The 25,338-nt window shown below is 34.7% G+C and overlaps 1 protein-coding gene across 1 annotated transcript; it reads right to left on the bottom strand.

Annotated features, from left to right (window-relative positions):
* Positions 1 to 23,824: 23,824 nt before the first annotated feature.
* On the bottom strand, positions 23,825 to 24,901 carry LOC111907537 (abscisic acid receptor PYR1). Its single transcript, XM_023903335.3, has one exon. The coding sequence runs from the start codon at positions 24,584 to 24,586 to the stop codon at positions 23,978 to 23,980; it is 609 nt and encodes a 202-aa protein (XP_023759103.2). The 5' UTR covers positions 24,587 to 24,901; the 3' UTR covers positions 23,825 to 23,977.
* Between the last annotated feature and the right edge of the window lie 437 nt (positions 24,902 to 25,338).

The raw sequence follows: 25,338 nt of genomic DNA, 5'->3' as shown, positions 1-25,338 counted from the left end.
ATATGTCCGGGTTAGCTTGATGCAGTTTATATGTGCAGTTTATGTGTTCAGTTTATTCCATATTTCGGTCCGATGCGAGGGTGGTCCCGAGAAGTAGTTAGTATGCTTGATGTCTTTGTGATTCATGCATGTGTATGTTACGTGTTATGAGTTCCGGACTCCGGTCCGATGCCGGGCAAGCCCGATGTAGTTTATGTAAGTATGTTATATGTTTGAGTTTATGTCATGATTTAGTTTATTCCGGACTTCGGTCCGATGTCGGGTAGGGCCCAGTAGTTGTTATATGTGCTTTGTATGGTATGTGGTAGTTTGGGGGAGCTCACTAAACTTTGTGCTTACAGTTTCAGTTTGGGTTTCAGGTACTTCAGCTAGCAAAGGGAATGGCTCGAGCTGATGGCATGACACACACCACAGTTGTTTAGCCTGGGAGCTTACTCTGATATTTTATGAGACAATTATTTGTTGACATATTTTATGTGATTTAAGATACACGTTTGATGATTTTATTTTATGATGATGAGATTATGTTTGTCAAATGATTTTAAAAACAATTTTTTTGGCTTGAATTTTCGGGATGTTTCATTTCATCTATTTTGTAAACTAATTTCACCACCCCGAACTTAGGGTTTTAAGACCCCAACTCTTTTATATACAGAAAATATAGGATTTTCTTGGAGCACACTCTTTTCAAATACAAACAAAGGAAAATAAAGAACATGCATGCAATTATACAAGATTTTGGAACGAGACTCACAAACTACTTTTATAGAAAATATTGGATTTTCTGGAGTTTTACAACTTATTATAAACAAAGATGTTACCAAGTTTTCTTACAAATATGCTTATGAACTCACTAACATTCTATGTTGGCACTTTTCAAAACGACTTTTATTCTCAGGGACTCGGTGAACAGGTACTCGAGCCTTGGATCTGGACATTTTGCTATCTTTTTGAGACATCATACTTATTGTTATTTTTGTGTAATTGAAGAACATGTACAATTTGTAAACAATGAATGTTGGTATATTGTAATGTATGATGTTATGTTGATATGTATCATTTATATCCAATTGTTATGATATTACAATATGAAGTAACCCACCCCCGGATGTTTCCGCCGTCCCGGTTTTAGGGTGTGACATATTGCATGGTTCTTGTTTGATTTATTGCTCTTAGGTAGGATCATTTGTTTGACCGTTTATTTGACCCCTGACTATATATAACTATGTATTCATGAGGTGGTTGTCAGTATTAACACTGGCTTCGGTACCATATGAACATGAATGGAAAGAAATACTAGGATGTAGCCCCTAGCAAGATATGTAGTGGCAAGAGTGCCAATGGACGATACGCATGATGATTATGTGTGTTGTATGCATGTTGAAAAGAGAGTTGGTAAATCGGCACTAGAGCCGAGAACTTTATTTGTATTCATTTTATGTATGGTGGATTATGTGGTGTACTGGGGACCTCACTAAGATTTACGCTTATAGTTGTCGATTAAATATTTTGCAGGTGGTTCGTGTGAAGAGTTCGACGGGACTGTACATTCGCATCGAAGATATTAATATCCGTTGTTTTGCAAATCAACTCTTTTAATCTTATGATTTTCAAACAAATAAATGTAACTTAATGATTCTAAGAAATGGTTTTATTTGGTTAATCTATTTTAAATGAAAAATGTTTGTTATAATTTTTAGCCATTACAAAAACATTTTCTAATATCATTGTTGGTGCCCCATGATCACCACGTAGATACTCTTATTTCCACTTTTGGGGACAGTTTCTCCAATCTCGGTGCATACAATGGATACTTCCAAAAATATTGGGAAAACCATATCTCTATTTATGTGTTGCATATAGTTGTTGAACATCATTTAACGTAGGTTTCTGCAAATAAATATCACTGAATTCTTCGACAATAACTTTTGTCAATCTATACAAACTTTCTCTTAAAATATTTTCAGACATTTTCATATACTTGTGAACGGAATCGGGTGGCTCCCCATTAGCCATCAACTAGATTATTGCACTACATTTCAACAATGTTGTGAATCTCCACCTACCTCTAGCATCATATTTCGATTGGAAAAAAAGATACCTAAAGATATATTTAATAGGTATAAATATGCATTTATTTTGTATAAAAATATATTTAATAGGTATAAATATGAAAGAAACGATGCACGCTTTCTAAGGTGTGGCCTCAATGGCGGACATATGTAGGGCATTTGGGGTCCCGGGCCACTGCTCAATTTCCGGCACGCAGTGTAATTTTTTTTTTTTTTTTTAGTTTTTTTTCTATTACGTGCACCCGCTTGAAGTACGAGAGACACTCCTACTAAAACAGTCTGCGTCCGCCACTGTGTGGCCTATCCATAGGAACATATTCCTATTCAAACAAAACATTCGCTTGAAATCATTTGAATTGTATACACATTCTTTTGCAAAGTAATTGTGATATAGAAGTTCATGTGCTGCCGCACGATTTCGTAGAGTGGCTTCATTCTTTTTGTAGTTCATTAATGTTATATTTGTACATTATGGCGATGAATACATCATTATTTTCGGAGGACAAGTTAAACAGATCCATAAATTAATAAAAATGTGTTGAAATTTTGTGTAAAAGTAGAAAAATGATAATAACATGTAGGCAAATGACATGCATGTTTATATTTAAAGAAAGAAAGACTGAGTAATTTTTTTAAATATGAACGTCGAATAGTGTCTTCTTCCCCCTCCCCCCCCCCCCCCCCCCCCTCTCACGCTCCCGGCATTCCCATTTAAGCGATCTGTCATAACGCATATTCCCATTTAAGCGATCTGTCATAAGGCATGGCTATAGGACGGTGTTTCATCACAAAGGGAGACCACCTTATCCGTTATACTCACCACTAATCACTATAGTGGTGGGTGTCACATCATCACCACACTCCCTACAATTAACCATGAGATACCTACCACTAAACACATCACTCCACCTCATTTTTTAAATTAAATTTAATTCAAAATACATTAAAAAAATATATAAATTTTTTTAAATACTAATAAGTGATTAAATGGTCAAGTAAAAAACATATAATTTTTATCGGCGTTATTGACCGTTATTTATCGTGAATCTCATCAGCGTTATAGTGACGCTACACCCGCGTTTACAATTTCATACACATTTTGCTACTTTTACAAAGTAAAAACTGATTGTGAGCTATTTCAAAACTAAATATATATTTTTTTAATTTGTCTACTACACTTTTGTTTTAAAAAATCCAAATAATAAATCTAATTAATTACAAATTATAAAGTAACAAATGAAAACTTCTTTTTCTCGTTTCTTTTTATACTTAGAAACCACAAACGACTTGAGTTACAATGACACTTTGACACTTTTTAGTTTTCGTATTACTATTGTTATATTAAAATATTATATATATGGTTTATGTGATGTTCTTGATTTTTTATAATATAGATTCTATATAGTATTAATACTCTAATATATATATATATATATATATATATATATTATATATATATATATATATATATATATATATATATATATATATATATATATATATATATATATATATATATATTACACATAATATTAAAAAACCGTTATATGACTGTGATAACCGCGATTTCAAATAATAGCATATGACTGCTATTAAAATTTCGACTGCAATAACTGTTTAACTAATAAGTGATTAGGAAATATAAATTCAATGTTTAATTTGTCATTTTAAAAACTATTTATGTTATAGGATTTCTAATAGGGGTGCTTTCCAATAGACTGTATCTTATGGATCAAAGTTGCCAAGACTTATATGTCTTCTTTCTTCAACAAAAGGACACAACTTGCATCAAAAGAAAGCAAGTCAAAATGAACAATCCAACCTCCTCAATGGTGATCTTCGCTCGTCTTCTCCGCCACTAACTGCAACGATAACAACCGACCACGACTGACCGAGATGGTGTGCACGGACAACCACTGGTACCATATCAACCATGAAGAAGCTCATGGCCGGTATATGCGATGGTCTTAACCTCTACCATGCCATTTTGTACCCATACCAAACAATCTACCATAAACGAGAATTCCATGGAAATGAGAGAGGCCCACACAAGCATTAATTGATGTAACCCAATGTTGACTTTTCAAAATAAGACGGTGTCCAATCATTCAGGATAATGCCGGTGCTTAACTGCTTATTCTAATTACGATTGCTACACTCTCATTGGTCGTCCACCCACCCCAACCTAACTATTCCCACTCACACAACTGTATTTATAAACAATCATGAAGAGTCCTTCACGATTGTAAAATTTGCCAATGTGGCCCCCATGATGTGCATAATCTTACATGTAGGTCCCCTTGAAAATATGCCTATAATGGAATGAGCAGGTTTCTTTTCCTTTACGTTGTGTCCTTTTTTGGCAAAGAAAAAATACCCTCCTTGTTCATGAATTTCTATATAAGTTACCAAAAATGTACATTCAATTAAAAATAGGAGGTCATAAACTGAAATTATCCAACTGATGTATAATTGTATAAATAAATAAACTTCAACTTTGATTTATATGTTTGGCAAAAAAAACTATCAATTAATTCAAAAGTTTTTTAACTTATACCATTTGTCCAAAAACAAATTTTTTTATGAATTTAGTTATTGATAAATTTGAGAAAATTATTATACCATTTTATTTTATTCCCACATTCCACTAATTTGTCCTCGTCTTTCTCTTTCCAATGAAGAACACTCGCTCACTCCTTATCCCCCCTCTTCATCTTCGACGACACCACATAATCACCATCATTGACCACACAAGTTGCTCTATTTTCATAGTGATTTGTGAGGAAGAGCAACCCTACAATTCATACCCCTCTGGAGATGGGGACTAGATTAGACCACCACCAACAATATTGCATTCCTCATTTTGGGTTTTATAGTGGACAATGGTATCCCGAAGATCATGTACCTTTTGATGTCCGATTGGTGATTTCAATTCAATTTGGTTTATAATACATTTCCAAGTTAACCCAATTTGTATGTTTTTATCTTACTTGCATCCAAGAATTATAATGTTTTTGACGATTTTTTTGGATCAGCTACTACGCACTATCACGAAATAATATATTTTGAGGAATGACTTTTAATTTATATGAAATTACTTAATGAATATTGAATCGTCACCAATCACCATGCAAAAAACATTGTTTGTCATTAATTTAAGCTATGTCATTTTTTGAAAAAATAATTGGTATTTCACCAAAAAATATTGTTTTTTTTTGTTATTTCTGTAATCAGTTTACATGTCTATTGTTTAGCTTTATAATTTCATTTTCCTTACTTATGTGTATTTCGCAATGTTTTAAAAACTGGTTTTTATTTGAACCGGTATGGTGATCGGTTCCCGGTTTAACCGGTTCGACCGCCGGGTCAACCGATTTCTATAATTTTCATGTTTTTTTTTTCTATTTTCCTACACATACATACATATATAAACCATGAATTTGATGTTTACAAATTCATACATTAAAAATACACATACAAAATAAGTTGTAGATTAATCTAAATACATTAAAATAACACATAACCATAAGTTTTAGTGTTTTACATTAATCCACATACGTCAAAAAAAAAGTATAATACCGTAACGAAATATAGTTTTAAATGAATACAAACACATCAAAAAACCTTATAACATTTACCATATATTTTTATTTAAAGAAACTAAATAGATATGAAAAAATAATCACCAAAGTTTATTATGTAAATTGTTCTTTTTCATATGTTTTTATTTGGTTTAACCGGTTTATTTTGACCGGTTCAACCGGTTTTTTCTAAAAATCGGTCAATTCAATCCAGTTCAGAAATCAATGTAAAACTGGTGATAGTTGAACCGCTCTCTCTTCCGGTTCCCGGTCCAACCGGTTCGACCGGCCGGTTCAAACTGATTTTTAAAACATTGGTATTTCGTGCTTGGTACTACATGAGAAAAATCGTTATATCGAATATGCATGAGTAGAGATTTTGCCCTTAAAAAATCAAAATTCACTTGAAAGGAACTTCTACAAAAACAAGGGAATTTCACACAAAGGGTGGTAATTTTCGAACAAACCCGTAACCAACTTGAAAATAACGGGTTTGAGTTGAGATTTCTGACCGGTCAACTTATTTATTTTATGGGTTAGGTTAGGTTACCTGTTTGGGTTTGCGGGTCACTAGTCAACCTGACTATATATATATATATATATATATATATATATATATATATATATATATATATATATATATATATATATATATATATATATATATACTAGTCGTTTACCCGCGATAAGCGTCGGATATTTAGAAATTAGTTTGTAGAGACGATTAGTTTTTTTTGCGCAAACAGTTTACTATATATAAACAATTATTAATATGAGTCATACTAATATAAACGAAATCAGAATTAAAAATGAAAAGTTAAGATTTCCCACAAATATACATGAGCACATGATTAATTTTGCATCATCAGGCGGCACAAAATATGAAATGTGCGACGACGAAAAATAGTTTTTTATCGTTGATTTGTTTACGATGACGATTTGTTTTCTTTCGACGTGTTATTTTGAGATAAAAATAAAAAACACACTCCTAAAATGGATTTTTAAAGAAATATGTCTTGGATCATTATATTCAAGTATTTAACTACTCAATTGTTATTTGTTTTCAAAATCACCATGAAATGCATCTCATTCATATAATAACAATTTTATATATGTTGTTGACTGAACTAAATAAAATCATAAATCAATTATAGCTTTAAAAGATATTATAAGTGATTTAATAATTCTAATAATAATTTTCCTTGAATTTTCATAATCACTGAATAAGAAACCTTGGCGGTTGTCATTTTTGTTTACAAAGCCAAAAGACCTGCACCAAAACTTCAATACAAATCATCCATCAATAATTTAACATAACAATCATATCCACCAAGATGAGACCAAAATTTATATATTTTACTTATTCTTTTTAACAAATGAAGATAACATAAAGGACTAAATTTGTAAAAGATAATATAAATTCCATACATAAAAAGGGAATATATCAAAAGCAAAATCAGGCCAAAATCTTTAAAATAATTCAACATTCATACTGCATACACCATAACATGTATATTAAATTAACAATGTATTTCCAACTATAATGTAATTGTAAGAATGTAATAAAGTTTTGACAACCAAAGAGAATTGTTTCAATGTTTTTATGGCAACATTGCATTAATCCCCCATATTAAGCTAGCTAATTCATAACACAAAACTTCGTCTATAATTCTAAAATTTAATATTTTTCAGTAAATTACAGAATTGGCCCTTGTGGGATTTATGTTAAAGGTTATGATTTTTTCTAAAACAATTATTTGTTGCATCGAAACATAAGGATTAAATCAAAAAAATTACATATCAAAAAGATTGTTTTTGTAATTTACTTGTCCTTTTTCTAGCAAAATCATGCATAAGCACAAATTACGTCAAAATAATGGGGATTGAATAACCTGTTGGTCTCTGTTGTTACTATTGTTCTTGGGGAGTATCTTTAGCTCATTTTTGTCAACATACAACTCAAGTGGGAGTGGATACTCCTGCAATATAAACACCAATCAAAAGAATAAGTGTCAAATGAAAGAAACAGGAAATTATTTTCATTGGTTCAAGTTATAGCATCCTACTTTCACTTTTTCAAAAGAGAGTGTTTCACTTTGAATAATTTACTCAATTATAGCAAAGTGAACCGATTACAAAGCACTTACCACTGATATAATTGGATAGACTTTTAAAAATATAATGTTTAACTAAGAAAAAGCATGAAAGTAGAATTCCATAATTGGGTATGTTTTCAAAGTAAAATGGTTTAATAATAATGAAACTGAAAGTACACATGTTGTAATAGAAAGAAAACGGAAATAAAATGTTATAAAACACAGATAAATAAAAGTTCATTACATTTCTTGCAATTAACCTTAAACAATTGGGTTAAAGAAATAAATAAGACCATACTTTCATTCATTTAGTTTATATGGGAGATTCTTCTTAAGTTAGTGATAGGTTAGTAATAAGAAAGCATACCTATGTTAACAGAGAAATAACTAACATGATTTGAACTAACCGTTATGACCACATTCCATCAACACAACTGCAAAATTTAAAAACATCAATGAATTAGGGAAATAATATAAGGAGATGGCGTTTTGAAATAATCTTGAATTATCTATTTGTGTTGACCAAATATGTAATCAATCCATGAACACGCCTATATGGAAAACCAAAGAGGAAGAACTTATTGGCAAATGATTCTGCCATTTATGGGAAACTACTGCCATTGGACTTGGATTTCTGATTTTAGTTGCCCATTCGATTAGACTTTGTTCAATTAGGTAACCTGATTCAAGTCATTAACACCTACACCAATTTGTCTGAATTCAATTTCTCCAAAACCCGTGTTCACCACCATATAGCATAAATGTTAATAAGAATTACGTTATCATGGCACCATGGTTTAGGTAGTTCCGGCTTAGTTGTTTTAAATTACAATTCAATGTAACCTGCACTTTGTTAAAGAATCATTAAAAAGAAATGCAAAAAAAGCCCAAAGTTATGTATTAAACACTGGGAAAAAGTCCATATATACCCACATGGCCCTATCTTTATCTTCCTTCTCTGGATAAAAATTTCTAGAAAACTGTGACAACCCGAAATTTCCATTCTGTACAAACCATATCAAGTCAGTAGAAGATTATAACAGTTACAGTGAATTTCCAGACTTTTGGTTATAAGTTTGTGTATTTTAGGATTTACACTTAAGGAGATATCAGGAGAGTGGATGCACTAGGGTTTTGTGCAACACTGTTGTTCCAAAACTCTATGATATTAGAGTTCATTTTGTGAATAAAATATTTTCTGCCAAAAATCCCAGGACTATATATAGGATTCTGAGCCATATTTATTCATTAGTTACATTTCCAACTAGAGAAAGCCAATTTCTCTCTCACGGATCTTCGGGTTTTCATCCCAAGTCGTGAGTACCTCTCTCTAGTTGTATTATATAGCTTGTTAAGTGCTTAATAACATAGAAATCATATCAAAATAGCAAGATTTGAGAGTTTACCGCCCAAGAACACCTTGGGGAATAAACTCTTTTATAAGGGTCAAATCGTGCCTAGTCCCTTCCTTAAGCAATGAAACTAGTTTGGACTTGTACCCTAATGTGTTTAGGACTAGAAAACAACCCTAGAAGACCAAGAGTAAGGTGTTCACGGCCCAAGAAGTTCCAGGGCCATGAACTCCAAACAATAGGGCCAAATGGTGCTATAAGCTCTTCTAAAGCCTTGTACACTAGCCTAGTTTAGTTGCTAGTTAAATTAGGTACTTGTAAACACCAAAAACACCCTTCCAAGGGAGATTACAGCCGTAATCTCCATGAGATTTGGTCCCAGGGCCGTAAACTCCTAAAAGGAGTTATATAATGCCCTAAACTCTTCCATAGACCAAGCCATTAAGTAGGAATGCTTCTTAGGGCCTTATAGAGCATCAAACATCAAATGGTCATATAAGTATGAGCTTACGGCCGTAAACTCATGAGTTTACGGCCGTAAACTCATTTGGTAGTTCCATTAGGGCCGAGAACTCCCTTATGGAGTTTTCCTTGAACCCTACACACAATAGCTTTCCCTACAAACACTTAGATGCAATCCTAGAGGCTAATAACACTTGATAAAGGTGTTTAGCATGTCCTAGGGTGTCTTGACTTGTTTATTAGTTGTTTATAGACTAATTTGATACATATATGTGATATTATATGTTAACTAGGATCATAGTGTGTGTTCAAGACTTCCCTTGACACCTAGCCATCCTACCTCTTCAGTTCATCCGTACCACTCACAACAGGTGAGTTCATACCCCTTAAACAATGTTTTAAATGTTTTTAAATGTTTTATGGGGTGGGGATACAAGTAGAATCATGCTAGTTATTACATCAATCACATGTGATTAATAAGCATCATTCAAATGATTTACTACTCACTAACTGTTTTACCATATAGTTTTCTTCACATGATTTTTCCTAAACGTTTTAGATGTTTAAAACTCCTTATTAAACAGTTCATTTTACATTGTATGGTTCATTTCAAACTCATTTATAATTGTGTTTCCACCAAATGTTTATTTATACTTAAACTGTTTTATCAAACACATGCTTTCAACCCATTTTATAGATTGACATCAAGTCCATCTTTTCTTAGATAATAATTATGTTCAAAGGTTTTACAAAACTTATTTTATGCTTTTATATTATCAATTGCATGCCTATATATGTGTAGTCATATAAGAAATGTTTAAAAGACTTAGGAAGGCTATCCACCTTATTTCCTTTTCGCGCTTGAGATGTGGTCTGGTGGGATATCGGGTACCCGTCCGAAGGTCGTTTAAATATTAGTTATATATCATGTGTACATATATAGTCATAAAGGTTCTCTCACTTCATTCAATACCCTTGGGTAGCAAGGGTATACTTCCATGTTCATACTTCCCAGTTATATTACTAGTAAGCTACCATATGGGTAGTTTTGGAAGATACTAATACGTTTACTAGAACAATGAATCACACAAAGAGTCAGTTCATACATGATTCATAATACATAGTTATGAGAAACAAACATAATACATAGTGATGAGAAACAAACATAATACATAGTGATGAGAAACAAACATAATACATAGTGAAGAGAAACAAACATAATACATAGTAATGAGAAACAAACATAATACATAGTGATGAGAAACAAACATAATACATAGTGATGAGAAACAAACATATAGGCTAGACAGAGGAAGAACACACAATACAACTAGCACATACATTACATATACATTACATTCAGTTATGTGAGCCATTAAACGGGTCATGGCACTACCTGCCATGACCGTTTTTGTGTCCAGAATCTCCTTAATTGGGGAGCGTATGAGTTTGCGTATAGATCTATACTGGATTGACTATCCTACACCTTGTTGCTAGCTACAGTGGGACTTGCAAGTCTACGGGTGCAAAATTTCATTTCTTACGGCGTCTTACATCGTCGTGTTACTAGATTCAGTGGCAGGATACAGGTCGATCACATGTTACTTTAAATTACATTAGACTTAAGGTAATTAGTACAGTTGTAGTTCGACACTACACCATAGTACTATTTCATTTTCCCATTACATTCACTTCGTGAACACTCACATGACACACGGTAATGTAGAAACTATATTTTTGGTTAATGATAGTCAGATTTAGGAAAATACACACTCTTACAAGAGACACACACACACAGACACTTGATGCCTTGGTAGAAGGATACAATTAGTAGGAAACAAAGGGCTTCCTAGGATCATTCAAAACATTTTCATACTTACAGTTCATATACATACAAATTAAGACACTAAAATACTTATGATCTCACCAGCTTTAAAGCTGATACTCTCTTTCAAAATAACTTGTATTCTCAGGTCAACCATAGACAGGTACCGATGCAAGGTTCAGAGAAGATGGTGCTCGTTCAAGACTTATCTTTCTTTTGATTTATACTTTAGTGTCTATTATTATTTGACAGAACACACTTGTATTAAAATTATATTATTAATGCAACGGATGATGTTGTTGCTTGTTTACTACTTTTCATTGTTGTGATACTGTACATGACGTCCTCCGCCCCAGAAAGTTTCCGCTGTTCATGGTTTTAGGGTGTGACAGATTGGTATCAGAGCATTGTTTATAGTGAATTAAGTATATCAACCCATAAAAGATATACAAACTATAAATACAATGGGATTAAAAATACTCTGACCAACAGTTTATACTTTAAATAATAAAATATTTAAGTAAGTATACGTGCCTGCATTCATACTAAAATCAGTGTCACTAGGACAGTACAAAAGAATTACGATTGTTGGGCAACACAGGTGGACTTAGAGACATATAGTCAAAACTGGGAAGATATAGCTTGATCAACTATATTATCCGAGGGTTGACTAGCATGTGCCTAAGTGTAGTTGTGTGGTTGCAACAAGTCTAAAATCTTACCAACCATACCACAATGAGAACAGTAGAACATAACATTAAACTTAAGACACTATAGGAGTATTTGGTGTTACTATAAGTACAATATACTTGAGAACTAAAATGGGATCTTCATTACTAAGTTGATAATTGCTAAGTGGATACACTAAGGCTATATGTAATTAGGATGTTATAGACTTAGAATTTGTGAAAATTTTACTTTACCCCTATTCTGTGTGAATTTGGAGTTAAGGTCACTTATTCGAAGGCATATCCTGTTTTGATTACATATAACTAGTATGCACTTCACAAATACCGATGTAACTAATGAAGATTTTCTAAATAATTATCTAGATAGTTCGTCTAATAATTATTTTCTTACCCCAATTCTCGCATAGATAACATGGTTGGACTCCATCCCCACGGCAACCAGTACCTTCCGAATGAGGTCATTGTTGGATGGTTTGAAGAAGAACCCGAGAACGATCATCGTATCCCTTTGAATGATCACCATGATGAAGACCTTTCGGACGATGCTAACTCTGAACCTGAGGTTGAGAACCTACCCCAAGCATCTCCCTTTCCAATTCCTAACCCTCGTCCGGCTTTTCATGGCCCGACGCCCGAGTGGGTGGAATGCTTGGAAACATGGAGCCAAGGACAAGACCAGCCAATGCCATTTAATGGTGACCGAAGCTTTTACGACCTGAGCAATGGGGGCTCAACAGCTAGAATCTTGCCAATCTTGGTCCGCAGAGTGGCCCGAAATGAGATTCAAGGCAGGCGAGCCCTACATCAGATCACAGAAGTTGTCGCCGATGCGAGAATGCATACCCTCCGCACCATTCTTCTAGAAGATGCCCGTGAGAGATCTGAGAGAAACCATGAAACCCTGCTTCAAGCACTAGCTGAATCACGAGCCGAAGTCATAGAGCTCCGAGTACGCCAGAGGGTGTACGAAAGACACCTACTTGATGTGGAACGTCAACTGGCTGAACTGAGAGTTCACTAGAGGGATGACCGTCGCCAGTAGTAGATGCTTTACTTTATTTTCCTTGTTAAAAGGAATCGTTTTTCTGTCTATGCTCTATGTGGCATTTTCTATGAAACTATCTTGTACTGTAAGTACTTTTGGTTAGGTCCTTATGCTGTCAAGAACTATCTTCTCTGGATATGATGTAAGACCTTTTACAAGGTCATTTTACCGAACTTTTATGTCATGAATATCAAAGATATTGACAGTCGGCTAACTTCTGTGTCATTCTTTATTCAAGTACTCTTATCATACTTTCATTAGAGTTTATCTGAAACATGTTGGGTTCAAGTCATTGGACTATAGCAAGTTAGCTCCGGAGACATTCCCAAGTCTCTTTCAGTGGTCGGATCATGTTATTCACCAATCAACGATACCTCGGCTTGAACGACAAACGCCTTGAGACCATTCTACAAACTCACTTCCACTCAGTACTAGGACTATGTCTTACTCTTTACTTGAACAATCGAAGTACATCTAGGGTCAACCAGAATCGCTCACAAAATCCTTATCTTTCGTGTTACAGAATCATGTCGTCATCCGGAAACAATCAGCCGAGCAACGAAACCCCTGCTTTTCCTATGGACACCGCTACCTTTCAAGTCGCCGTTACAACTGTCGTGATGGCTGCCGTGACAGCTGTCCTTGCAAATCGCAGCACTGTCAACGCAACCAAGACTGAAAAAGGAGTTGACAATCCCGATCGTGTTAACGATCCGAGAAATCAACAAATAGTAACAGTCGCCACCGTCCAAAACAACAACTCAGAGTTCAAGAAAAAGAAAACGTCAAGCCAAAGTGGAACGCAAACGATTTCAGAGGATGGCCATGCAACAACAACCAGTGGCAACCCCTTCCATCACAACACCGGTGAAACGATACGAGGGAACACTCCCAAAGTGTGACAGGTGCAACTATCACCATGCAGGAATTTGCCGAACAAGGCAATGCAACAATTGCAACAAGATGGGACACATTGCTCGCTACTGTAGAACTACACCCACCACTGGAGCTAGCCTAGTTTGAGTTTTTTGCAAAAATGGGTTGAAAATAGGAACCTTTTGCAAAAATGGGTTGATTTTTATTTCATTTGCAAAAATGGGTTGTTTTTTTGTGTCCCCACATAAAAATCAACGTATTTATATATAATTTTACATTTTGACCCCTTGAACTTTCATAATAACCCTACAACTTATATGTTATATTTTTTTTATATATTTTTTTATAAAAGAATTATTTTTTTTAGTTTTTTTACAACAAATGTAAATTTGTATATATAAAAAACATATAACTGAAATAAATCTAAATGAATTTTGTCTTGGATATCTACTACGTCATCGTTGCCTTCGTCTCCAATATCGTTTATAAAGTTCATAATTGGACTTTTACTCACAATCGGAGTTTCATTCACATTATCATCAGACTCATCCCCAACATCACTTAATGATTCACTAACACTATCTTCACTAAATTTGGAGTTGGGTTCATCAAACACAAAGTCATTATCTGTCTCACATCTAGCACCATTAGGTAAAGGAAATTGTACCTCAGAGGGGTTGGTTACAAAATCAATAGGCTGAACTGGCTGTGATACTCCATAATTGTTAAGAAGATCTACAAGACTAGTATTTGCAGACCACATTTTTTGTAACTACAAAATAAACAATAAGATAAAATATATAAATTATCATATTTTAAATAATGTTTCACATTAGATATTTGAAATTTTGACAAGAGTATGTACCTTACAATTTAGTTGCGAAGGAGGATTCGTATATGAAGTTACAAACGTGACTGAAGAATTAAAGAAGAAAAGTTGAGATTTCAAATTTGGAAGAACTACGGTTTATGAAAATGATGATGAAAACTAAAATGGTGAATTCAATATATACATCAGAAAATGAATTAAACGTAAACAAAGTGATAATTATTTTTTTTAACTTTACTTACATATTTTCAGATGAAAATGATAATTCATACTTTTACTTTTGGATGTGGATAGTGACAATTAAGACATCTACTTTTGCATATGAATAGCGACAACTGAAACATCTACTTTGCAGATAAAGAATGACAATTCAATAGCTTTTGTTTTTTTCTACAAATAATTTGACATAAAAATTATATATATATATATATATATATATATATATATATATATATATATATATATATATTAGATTAAAAAGAAATATTTGATATTTACATAAATTCTGATTATGTAATTTGAATAATAAACTTATATATTATATGTAATAAAGATTAAAATATACACTTAAAAAATTAAATATATAAAATGTAAATAATAGATAAGTTATGAGGTTATTATGAGAGTTGAAGGGGCCAAAATGTAAAAGTATATATTAATACGTTTGATTTTTATGTGGGGCCACAAAAAAGAACCCATTTTTACAAATGAAATAAGAATCAACCCATTTTTGCAAAGGGTTCTTATTTTCAACCCATTTTTACAAAAAAAACTCAACCTAGTTTGCTATAATTATGGTGAGGCAGGGCACTATTACAGAAATTGTCCAAAAGAGAAGATCAACGAAAGCAACCGTGTCCCCATAACTCCTACTCGACACTTCACTTCCACCACAGATGTTGGTACTATCTAGGTATGTCACCAATGCGGTGAATCGGACACCTCAAGAAGGATTGCCCGATAGCGCAGAACTCTGGCACAGACGGAAAGATTCTCAGGATCACAGTTACAGGAGAGCCTACTCCGGACCCACGTTAATGTAATTTAGGTGTTTCGTTGGAACAGACTTATGAACCATCCAAAACTAGTGCAACTAGAGTCTTATCTTTTGCGAGATCCTATTGGTATATGGATGCTCGTGCTGCGTATACTTGTCTTTTGTAGTATACCTCATTCATATCAATGGTCTTGTAGTAAGTCTAAAGCACTGTAAATCTGTTAATGGTTGCACGGTTGTGTTTATCTGTAACGCCTTATGTTCAAATCTAATGTCTTTAATTTTCCTTATGATTCCGACATTATCATACAACTAGAATCAATTTGATCCGCACCATACCAGCTTCATACGTACATCTCTTTCTCAGTAAACGTCTTTTTAGCGAAACCATCATATCAGAACACCGAAGTACTCATGCATGGAGTACCTCAGACTTCTTTTCTTTTCTAAGAAATCCCTGAAGTACCACTCATACAGTACGTCAAGTTCAATCCAAAGATCCATACGGTTGATCTGTCGCTGAAGAATGTATACATAGGGGTGATATATAATCAAGGTTCTACAGGTTTAGAATTGATGATTCCACTTTAACTTCTTCTTCCTCGATGGGATGTGAGCTTAAAGAAGAATCAGTTATTCGATTGCCTTTTCAATCTTAATTATATACGACTCGTATACACGAGATTGTGATTGTGAAACCATGTATGAATCCTAAATATGAACTTCAGGACGGAGACTGCCCAAGACTACGAGTTATCGCATCATCATGTGAACAAACTTAGAACCTAGTACCACTCCTGTAAACAGATCGACCTACAGTCTAAACACCTATGGAGATACAAGAACAGCCCGGACAACTTATCGAACTACACAGAAATAGAATAGGAAGACTAGGCTTCTCACCCTGGAGAACTCCGGTCTTATTCTTCCAGAGATCGATGGATTGCATTGTATGCACCTCGGCTATCGAGGACTCCGTCAAGATTTCCATTGGAAATCGTTATCTCTGCCTCGCATAGATGAATTGGTTGAGCAAACACAAGGAAAGAATTACTTTCAGAAATGGATCTGAGATTCGAATATCACCAGTTCGAGTGTTAGGGAAGGATGTCCGGAAGACTGCCTTCCGAACTCGATGCGGACACTTCGAGTCCGTAGTGATACCCTTCGGATAGGACCAATACGCCCATAGTATTAATGAGCTAAATGAGTAGGGTACGTCTTTCTTACTTGGATCCGTTTGTCATTTCTCCATGTAATGACTTACTTATCTACCCTCGTGGTAAGAAGGAACCCATGGAAACATTACCCTCGGAGGAACTTTCGCGAAGTTCTCTAAGCACGAGTTTTGAAATTGAAGAGTCAGATTCCTATGACACACTATTAGTGATGTGGGAAATTTTGAGTACTCTTTCAATTTGTCAAAACCGTTGAGAATTTGTTGACACCAGAGACGCCGACAGACATTTGCCAAATTCTAGGTCTTACAGACCTAATGTCATAGTTCATCCAGAACTCCTCACAAATCACAGAAACCCGTACGACTTGGACCCAACAAGGGGTGGCCCTTGATGGGGAAGATAAGCAAGAGAAAGAACCTTTGGAATTCCAAGTGGGAGACCAAGTTCTTTAGGAAGTCTCACTCTGGGAAAGGCTTAATACGCTTCGTAAAGCGTGGAAAGCTATATCCAATATAGTTAGGACCTCCGAGATTCTTACTAGAATCGGTCCTGTACCTCACAAACTAGACCTACTCCACGAACTCAGTAGCGTACATTTTACCCTTTGCTTCTCGATCTTGAAACCATACCTTACCGTTAGGACTCTTGTAAGTCGACTAGACGAGATCCACGCCTTCGTATTAGAACCGTAGTGACCCTCGACCGAGAGGTCAAGCGGACTAAGCAACGCAGTAGCCTGTTAGTGAAGGTTCGTTGGGATACCAACTGAGGACCCGAATTCACTAAGGAGCGTGAGAACCAATTGATTAGGAAGTTTCCACCTCATGACTCGATTATTCATAACTACTTCCTTACCTAAATTCTAATTTCAGGACGAAATTCCCTTGAATAGGGGGATGATGTGACAACCCGAAATTTCCATTCTGTACAAACCATATCAAGTCAGTAGAAGATTAGAATAGTTACAGTGAATTTCCAGACTTTTGGTTATAAGTTTGTGTATTTCAAGATTTACACTTAAGGAAATATCAGGAGAGTGGATACACTAGGATTTTGTGCAACACTGTTACTCCAAAACTCTATGATATTAGAGTTCATTTTGTGAATAAAATATTTTCTGCCAAAAATCCCAGGACTATATATAGGATTCTGAGCCATATTTATTCATTAGTTACATTTCCAACTAGAGAAAAGCCAATTTCTCTCTCACGGATCTTCGGGTTTTCATCCCAAATCATGAGTACCTCTCTCTAGTTGTATTATATAGCTTGTTAAGTGCTTAATAACATAGAAATCATATCAAAACAGCAAGATTTGAGAGTTTACCGCCCAAGAACACCTTGGGGAGTAAACTCTTTTATAAGGGTCAAATGGTGCCTAGTCCCTTCCTTAAGCAATGAAACTAGTTTGGAATTGTACCCTAATGTGTTTAGGACTAGAAAACAACCTTAGAACACCAAGAGTAGGTGTTCACGACCCAAGAAGTTCTAGGGCCGTGAACTCCAAACAATAGGGCCAAATGGTGCTATAAACTCTTCTAAAGCCTTGTCCACTAGCCTAGTTTAGTTCCTAGTTAAATTAGGAACTTGTAAACACCAAAAACACCCTTCCAAGGGAGATTACGGCTGTAATCTCCATGAGAGTTGATCCCAGGGCCGTAAACTCCTAAAAGGAGTTATATAATGCCCTAAACTCTTCCATAGACCAAGCCATTAAGTAGGAATGCTTCTTAGGGCCTTATAAAGCATCAAACATCAAATGGTCATATAAGTATGAGCTTACGGCCGTAAACTCATTTGGTAGTGCCATTAGGGCCTTGAACTCCCTTATGGAGTTTTCCTTGAGCCCTACACACAATAGCTTTCCCTACAAACACTTAGATGCAATCCTAGAGGCTAATCACACTTGATAAAGGTGTTTAGCATGCCCTAGGGTTTCTTGACTTGTTTATTAGTTGTTTATAGACTAATTTGATACATATATGTGATATTATATGTTAACTAGGATCATAGTGTGTGTTCAAGACTTCACTTGACACCTAGCCATCCTACCTCTTTAGTTCATCTGTACCACTCACAACAGGTGAGTTCATACCCCTTAATCAATGTTTTTAAATGTTTTATGGGGGGATACAAGTAGAATCATGCTAGTTATTACATCAATCACATGTGATTAATAAGCATCATTCAAATGATTTACTGCTCACTAACTGTTTTACCAAACAGTTTTCTTCACATGATTTTTCCTAAACGTTTTAGATGTTTAAAACTCCTTATTAAACTGTTCATTTTACACTGTATGTTTCATTTCAAACTCATTTATAATTGTGTTTCCACCAAATGTTTATTTATACTTAAACTGTTTTATCAAACACATGCTTTCAACCCATTTTATAGATTGACATCAAGTCCATCTTTTCTTAGATAATAATTATGTTCAAAGGTTTTACAAAACTTATTTTATGCTTTTATATTATCAATTGCATGCCTATATATGTGTAGTCATATAAGAAATGTTTAAAAGACTTAGGAAGGCTATCCACCTTATTTCCTTTTCGCGCTTGAGATGTGGTCTGGTGGGATATCGGGTACCCGTCCGAAGGTCGTTTAAATATTAGTTATATATCATGTGTACATATATAGTCATAAAGGTTCTCCCAGTTCATTCAATACCCTTGGGTAGCAAGGGTATACTTCCATGTTCATACTTACCAGTTATATTACTAGTAAGCTACCATATGGGTAGTTTTGGAAGATACTAATACGTTTACTAGAACAATGAATCACACAAAGAGTCAGTTCATACATGATTCATAATACATAGTTATGAGAAACAAACATAATACATAGTGATGAGAAACAAACATAATACATAGTGATGAGAAACAAACATAATACATAGTGAAGAGAAACAAACATAATACATAGTAATGAGAAACAAACATAATACATAGTGATGAGAAACAAACATAATACATAGTGATGAGAAACAAACATAATACATAGTGATGAGAAACAAACAATACAACTAGCACATACATTACATATACATTACATTCAGTTATGTGAGCCATTAAACGGGTCATGGCACTACCTGCCATGACCGTTTTTTTGTCCAGAATCTCCTTAATTGGGGAGCGTATGAGTTTGCGTATAGATCTATAATGGATTGACTATCCTACACCTTGTTGCTCGCTACAGTGGGACTTGCAAGTCTACAGGTGCCAAATGTCATTTCTTATGGCGTCTTACATCGTCGTTTTACTAGAGTCAGTAGCAGGATACAGGTCGATCACATATTACTTTAAATTACATTAGACTTAAGGTAATTAGTACGGTTGTAGTTCGACACTACACCATAGTACTATTTCATTTTCCCATTACATTCACTTCGTGAACATTCACACGACGCACGGTAATGTAGAAACTATATTTTTGGTTAATGATAGTCAGATTTGGGAAAATACACACTCTTACAAGAGACACACACATAGACACTAGATGCCTTGGTAGAAGGATACGATTAGTAGGAAACATAGGGCTTCCTAGGATCATTCAAAACATTTTCATACTTACAGTTCATATACATACAAATACTTACATACAAATTAAACACTAAAATACTTATGATCTCACCAGCTTTAAAGCTGATACTCTCTTTCAAAATAACTTGTATCCTCAGGACAACCACATACAGGTACCGTTGCAAGGTTTAGAGAGATGGTGCTCATTCAAGACTCATCTTTCTTTTTGATTTATACTTTAGTGTCTATTATTATTTGAGAGAACACACTTGTATTAAAATTATATTATTAATGCAATGGATGATGTTGTTGCTTGTTTACTACTTTTCATTGTTGTGATACTGTACATGACGTCCTCCGCCCCAGAACGTTTCCGCCATTCATAGTTTTGGGGTGTGACAAAAACCTTGAACTACTTCTTCATCAGAGTTAATCATTGGGAAAAAGATTAATTGAAGCATAAATAAATAAAACCAAGAAATCAAAAAAAACATTAACTGATTAGATAAACGAATACGATGTACTTACTTTTAGTAAACCACATGAGTCACACAGGAAAAGAACACGTAAAGAAATGAAATCCTGAAACCAAAAAAATAGAGCTAACAGTTACCTTAATTTTTACATTACATTTTGAGATATGGGTGCCTTGTTGAAGAAAGCAGTATCAGTTTATCAAATATAGCCCTCCTTTTCCATAAATCTCAAGTAGCAAACAAAAACCCCTAATTTATGCAACCAGATGAAATCGAGACAGAGATAGAGGAGAATTACAGATTTACCTTTTTTGCATTCATGACGAAATCATAAGAGCACACATCAGGCATCTTCCATAATGGCGGAGGACAAAGCTAGAGTGTGTCACTTGGCACAACGGCATGGCAATGCTAGAGTGTGTGTTGCTAATTTGGAGGGGGCATGTATTTTCTGGGTTAGTGTTTCTAGGTCAAAAAATGGTGCCTGAGGTTAAAACATCGAAAATAGAAATTAAGGTCAGATGATGAAAGAACTGGAAAATATGTTAGATGTCGTTGGTTGTTAGGGAGAGACGGCGGTGGTGAATGGTGGTGAGATGAAATGTGACTGTGATGAAGGTGATTTGTTTGATGGTAGTGATGGTTATGTGACACCATAGTTTACTGTTGGTGGGTTGCGATGTTTGATATAAGGGTTTTTAAAGGAAAGATGTGAGAGAAGAGAAAGGCGGAGGCGGAGGCGGAGTCGTTTATCAATGACGTTGATGGTTGCTCCTTAATTTAAAGAGATAAGGTACCGAAATTCGGGTATTGACTGATTCAATTAATACTACAAATGAGGGAATACAGGTAAATCTTTTGACCAATTCATGTTGTAGATAGCTTTTGACAAATTCATGTTGCATATAAGTTTGACCGGATAAGATTTAGTATATTTGCATGCATAAAGTCATTGTACATGATGCATTAAGGCTTGTACCTATTAAAATTCAGCAAAACATGCTAAATGCTTTTTAAGGTATATATATAAGAATATAATCAATATACGGCATTAGAAACCTCTTTTTTTCAAATGTATTGCTTATTAATTTATTATGTCAAATTTGTATTTGGTTGTTCATTTCATTCTAATCAATGCAAAATGCTAATTATTAATTAATTTAAAGACGTGTATAATTTATATAAATTTAACTTATGAAAAGTTACTCGAAAATCACCCATGGACTTTTTGACCCAAAATTGGCCCGCTGACCCACGAACTCATATATTTAGGGTGTGTTCGGTACAGAACTTTTAAGAGCTTCTAACTTCTAGCGTTTGACAAAACACTCCGTTTTGAACAGAAAGTCTCGTTTGACACCACAAGCTTCTAGTGGTTAGTTTAAACAAACGATCTAAATCCAAATACTACTTCACGTAACATTTAACAAAATGCACCCCAGATAGAAGCTGCCCGCTACCAGCTATTTTTGCCAAACACGCCCTTAAACGGATTATGTGGGTTGGGTTGGGTTGATGTTTCAAACCCGCCAACCCACATATTGGGTTGATGTTTCAAACCCGCCAACCCACATATTGGGTCAATGTATTCTGACCCATCAACCCAAACCCAACCCAATCGCCCAATGCAAAGCTTGAACTTTTGATTTGGAGAAGGCAAAAGTATTATATGTATACAAATTAGATAACAAGAGAGGCCCATAACCCAAATTTTATGTTTTTTTGGCTTAATATATGTTTTTTGGGTTATCTTTTGATTCATTTAAAACAAAAACAAAAGGTTTCTTAAGGAAGTTTGGTTCGAAATGATAAGCCAACATCGTAGATAAAACCACTTACCATCGAGTTAGGATACACCATAGACCTTCTTCAATGGTTATCTTTAATCCAAAAATGTTTTTATTCAAGAGGGTAAGGCAGAAGCCATAATTGTATTGGATTTCGGTTTGACCCTCTGAATTTGATGTAGATATAGAAGATGTTGCTGAAAATGAAATCTTGTTTATATTTGAGTTAGATGGGTTATACATGGAATATAAGTCTACAGTTACCAACAATCAAAAAGAATTTAATGACTAAATCTTGTAAAAAATAATAATTTAATAAGCTATACACATACATGGTAATTGTTTAACCAATGACTTTCGTGTTAGAATTATGTAAGATTTTTAGTTTTGATTAGTTAATATACATTTATGCTTATTTTTTGTGTTAATATTATTTTTAGTCTTTTAACTTGAATTATTTTATAAAATAAAATAAAAAATTCTGGTACCCGTCGTCTATGAGTGTGGACCATATAATTGTATGTTCCGATAGGTCCATTTAGTGTGCAAATTTAATATTTCAAGGGGACCATTGCCCATGATTTTTGCGTTGAAACAATCAATTCTGATAGTATTATTAACTACAATAATGGCATTTCATTATCATTATATATAAATCATAAAATAAAATAAAATAAAATAAAAAACATTTTCATTCGGATAACTTTAGATCCCTTTCTGTATTGGGCATAAGGAATATCATAGATATGTTCCATTTCCATCAAACAATATAAATAAAATACTGAATTGCGTTAATGTCATCTGATTTAACTACTTTATGACTTTATGTCATTAAATAAGAAATCGAATAAAATCAATAATTTCAAATAAACATTCAAACTAGAACAACATTTATTGAAGAAATAATTCAAGGAAAACGTCGTTTACTGTGAGAGAAAGATATAAAAATAAATACGAAATAGTAAATTCAACAAAATCCTGTACACAAACAGCCCTACTCAATAATGAGGCATCGACAATGAAGATCTGTCACTTCAGCTGAACCCACAAAGAGTGCTTTCATAAATTCAATATTATATTAAAAATATAAAACATTGAAATAATCAACAAAGGGTAAAATGCAGGATTCTCTGTCTTTTTTTTTTTTTGTTCTTTTTTAATTGGGTATTTCGAAGCAGAGGTAGCGTCACCTAAGAGACTCGGCGGCAGCGGCGTCGCCGCCGCCTCGAGCGATGGCCTCCGTCACAGACGCCATCTTCTGCAGATTTAGCTTCACCACCGTGTCAGCAAAAAACCGAGTGTCCTCCTCCGTGTTCCCCTCCGGCACATCCACCACATACGACTCCAAAACAATCGTCTTCGACGGCAGCGATCCCTCCGCCTTAATCTCGTGCAACGTCGTCACAGCACGATAATTTCTCAGTCTATGTTCGCCGCCGATGATCGTAAACGCCATAACGTGCCTCTCATCATCCAGCAAATCTAACCGCTCCGTGCTGGTCGCCGCCGGCAATCCGGATATGACGATGACGTCACGTGTGCATCCCTCCACCATTTTAGATCCTTCTTCCATAGTGCAGCTCTTGATAAAGTGCTTGTAGATTTGCGGCTTGTCGAACCGTCGTATCACCGACCAGACGACGTCGACCGGCGCGTGGATGTATTGCGCCAGAAGGGATGAACATTGGGCTGATGACAGATCGTAGGTGTGGAATTCGGTGACGGCACTCTTTAGCTGAAGGAAATCTTCGCTGGTCAATCCCGGTGGGACTGTGAGATGGTGAGAGGTTTTCATGGTGGTGGTGGTTTGCTCCGCCGGTGATGGCGAAGACAGGTTGTTATCCGCCGTTGAAGTGTGGGCTTTTCAAAAACAAATAGAAACGGGCTCACCTAATAGGCTAATAACTCCTGGTTTTATATTTGAATCTTACCAACCTTTTTAAAGGAAAAAAGTTTTGAATCTTTTTCTTTTTCATGGGGCCAACTGGCCGAGTAGCATGTGACGTTAAGCACGGCTCGGAGCAATTCGTCCTTTGCCTTCAACAAGGGTCAGCCCTAAAAACATTGTAAAATTTAAGTTTTCAAACGCAATGTAAATTGTAAAACAAATGCAAAACTTGAACTTGATGTTTAATAAAAGTTCACACATCGGTCTTTTTCATCGGCTGCTCTTGGTTATCGGTTATATATCAATTTAAAAGTAATAATTAATGAATTAGTGAGGTGGAATTCACATGTGCCGTTAATCATTATTAAGAACCATAATATTCATAAAAATTTAGAATGTATAGTTGTAAACAATAACGATTATTTAAAACCCTAATCTTGACAAGAAAATTCCATACATGCAAACATTTTTATGGACAGTGGTGCTTATGGTGATGCAAGGTTGTTGACAAACATACATTACAAAATGTTTTTTACTTCCAAACCCACAAATCTCTTCTCATCTTAACATTCATTGATGTTTTCTTAGAACTTTATCAATATCTGATAATCAACTCATATATATCCATTGCGTATGTGTTTATATTCCTAATAAATATT

This window comes from Lactuca sativa, chromosome 6 (genome assembly GCF_002870075.4).
Source record: "Lactuca sativa cultivar Salinas chromosome 6, Lsat_Salinas_v11, whole genome shotgun sequence".
NCBI classification, from domain to species: domain Eukaryota; kingdom Viridiplantae; phylum Streptophyta; class Magnoliopsida; order Asterales; family Asteraceae; genus Lactuca; species Lactuca sativa.
The sequence above is the reverse complement of the archived record's forward strand: the minus strand, read 5'-3'. Positions and strand labels throughout refer to the sequence as shown.

Excerpts from the sequence above, each read along its gene's own strand:
- LOC111907537 (XM_023903335.3), bottom strand. The coding sequence starts at position 24,586 with ATGAAAACCTCTCACCATCTCACAGTCCCACCGGGATTGACCAGCGAA.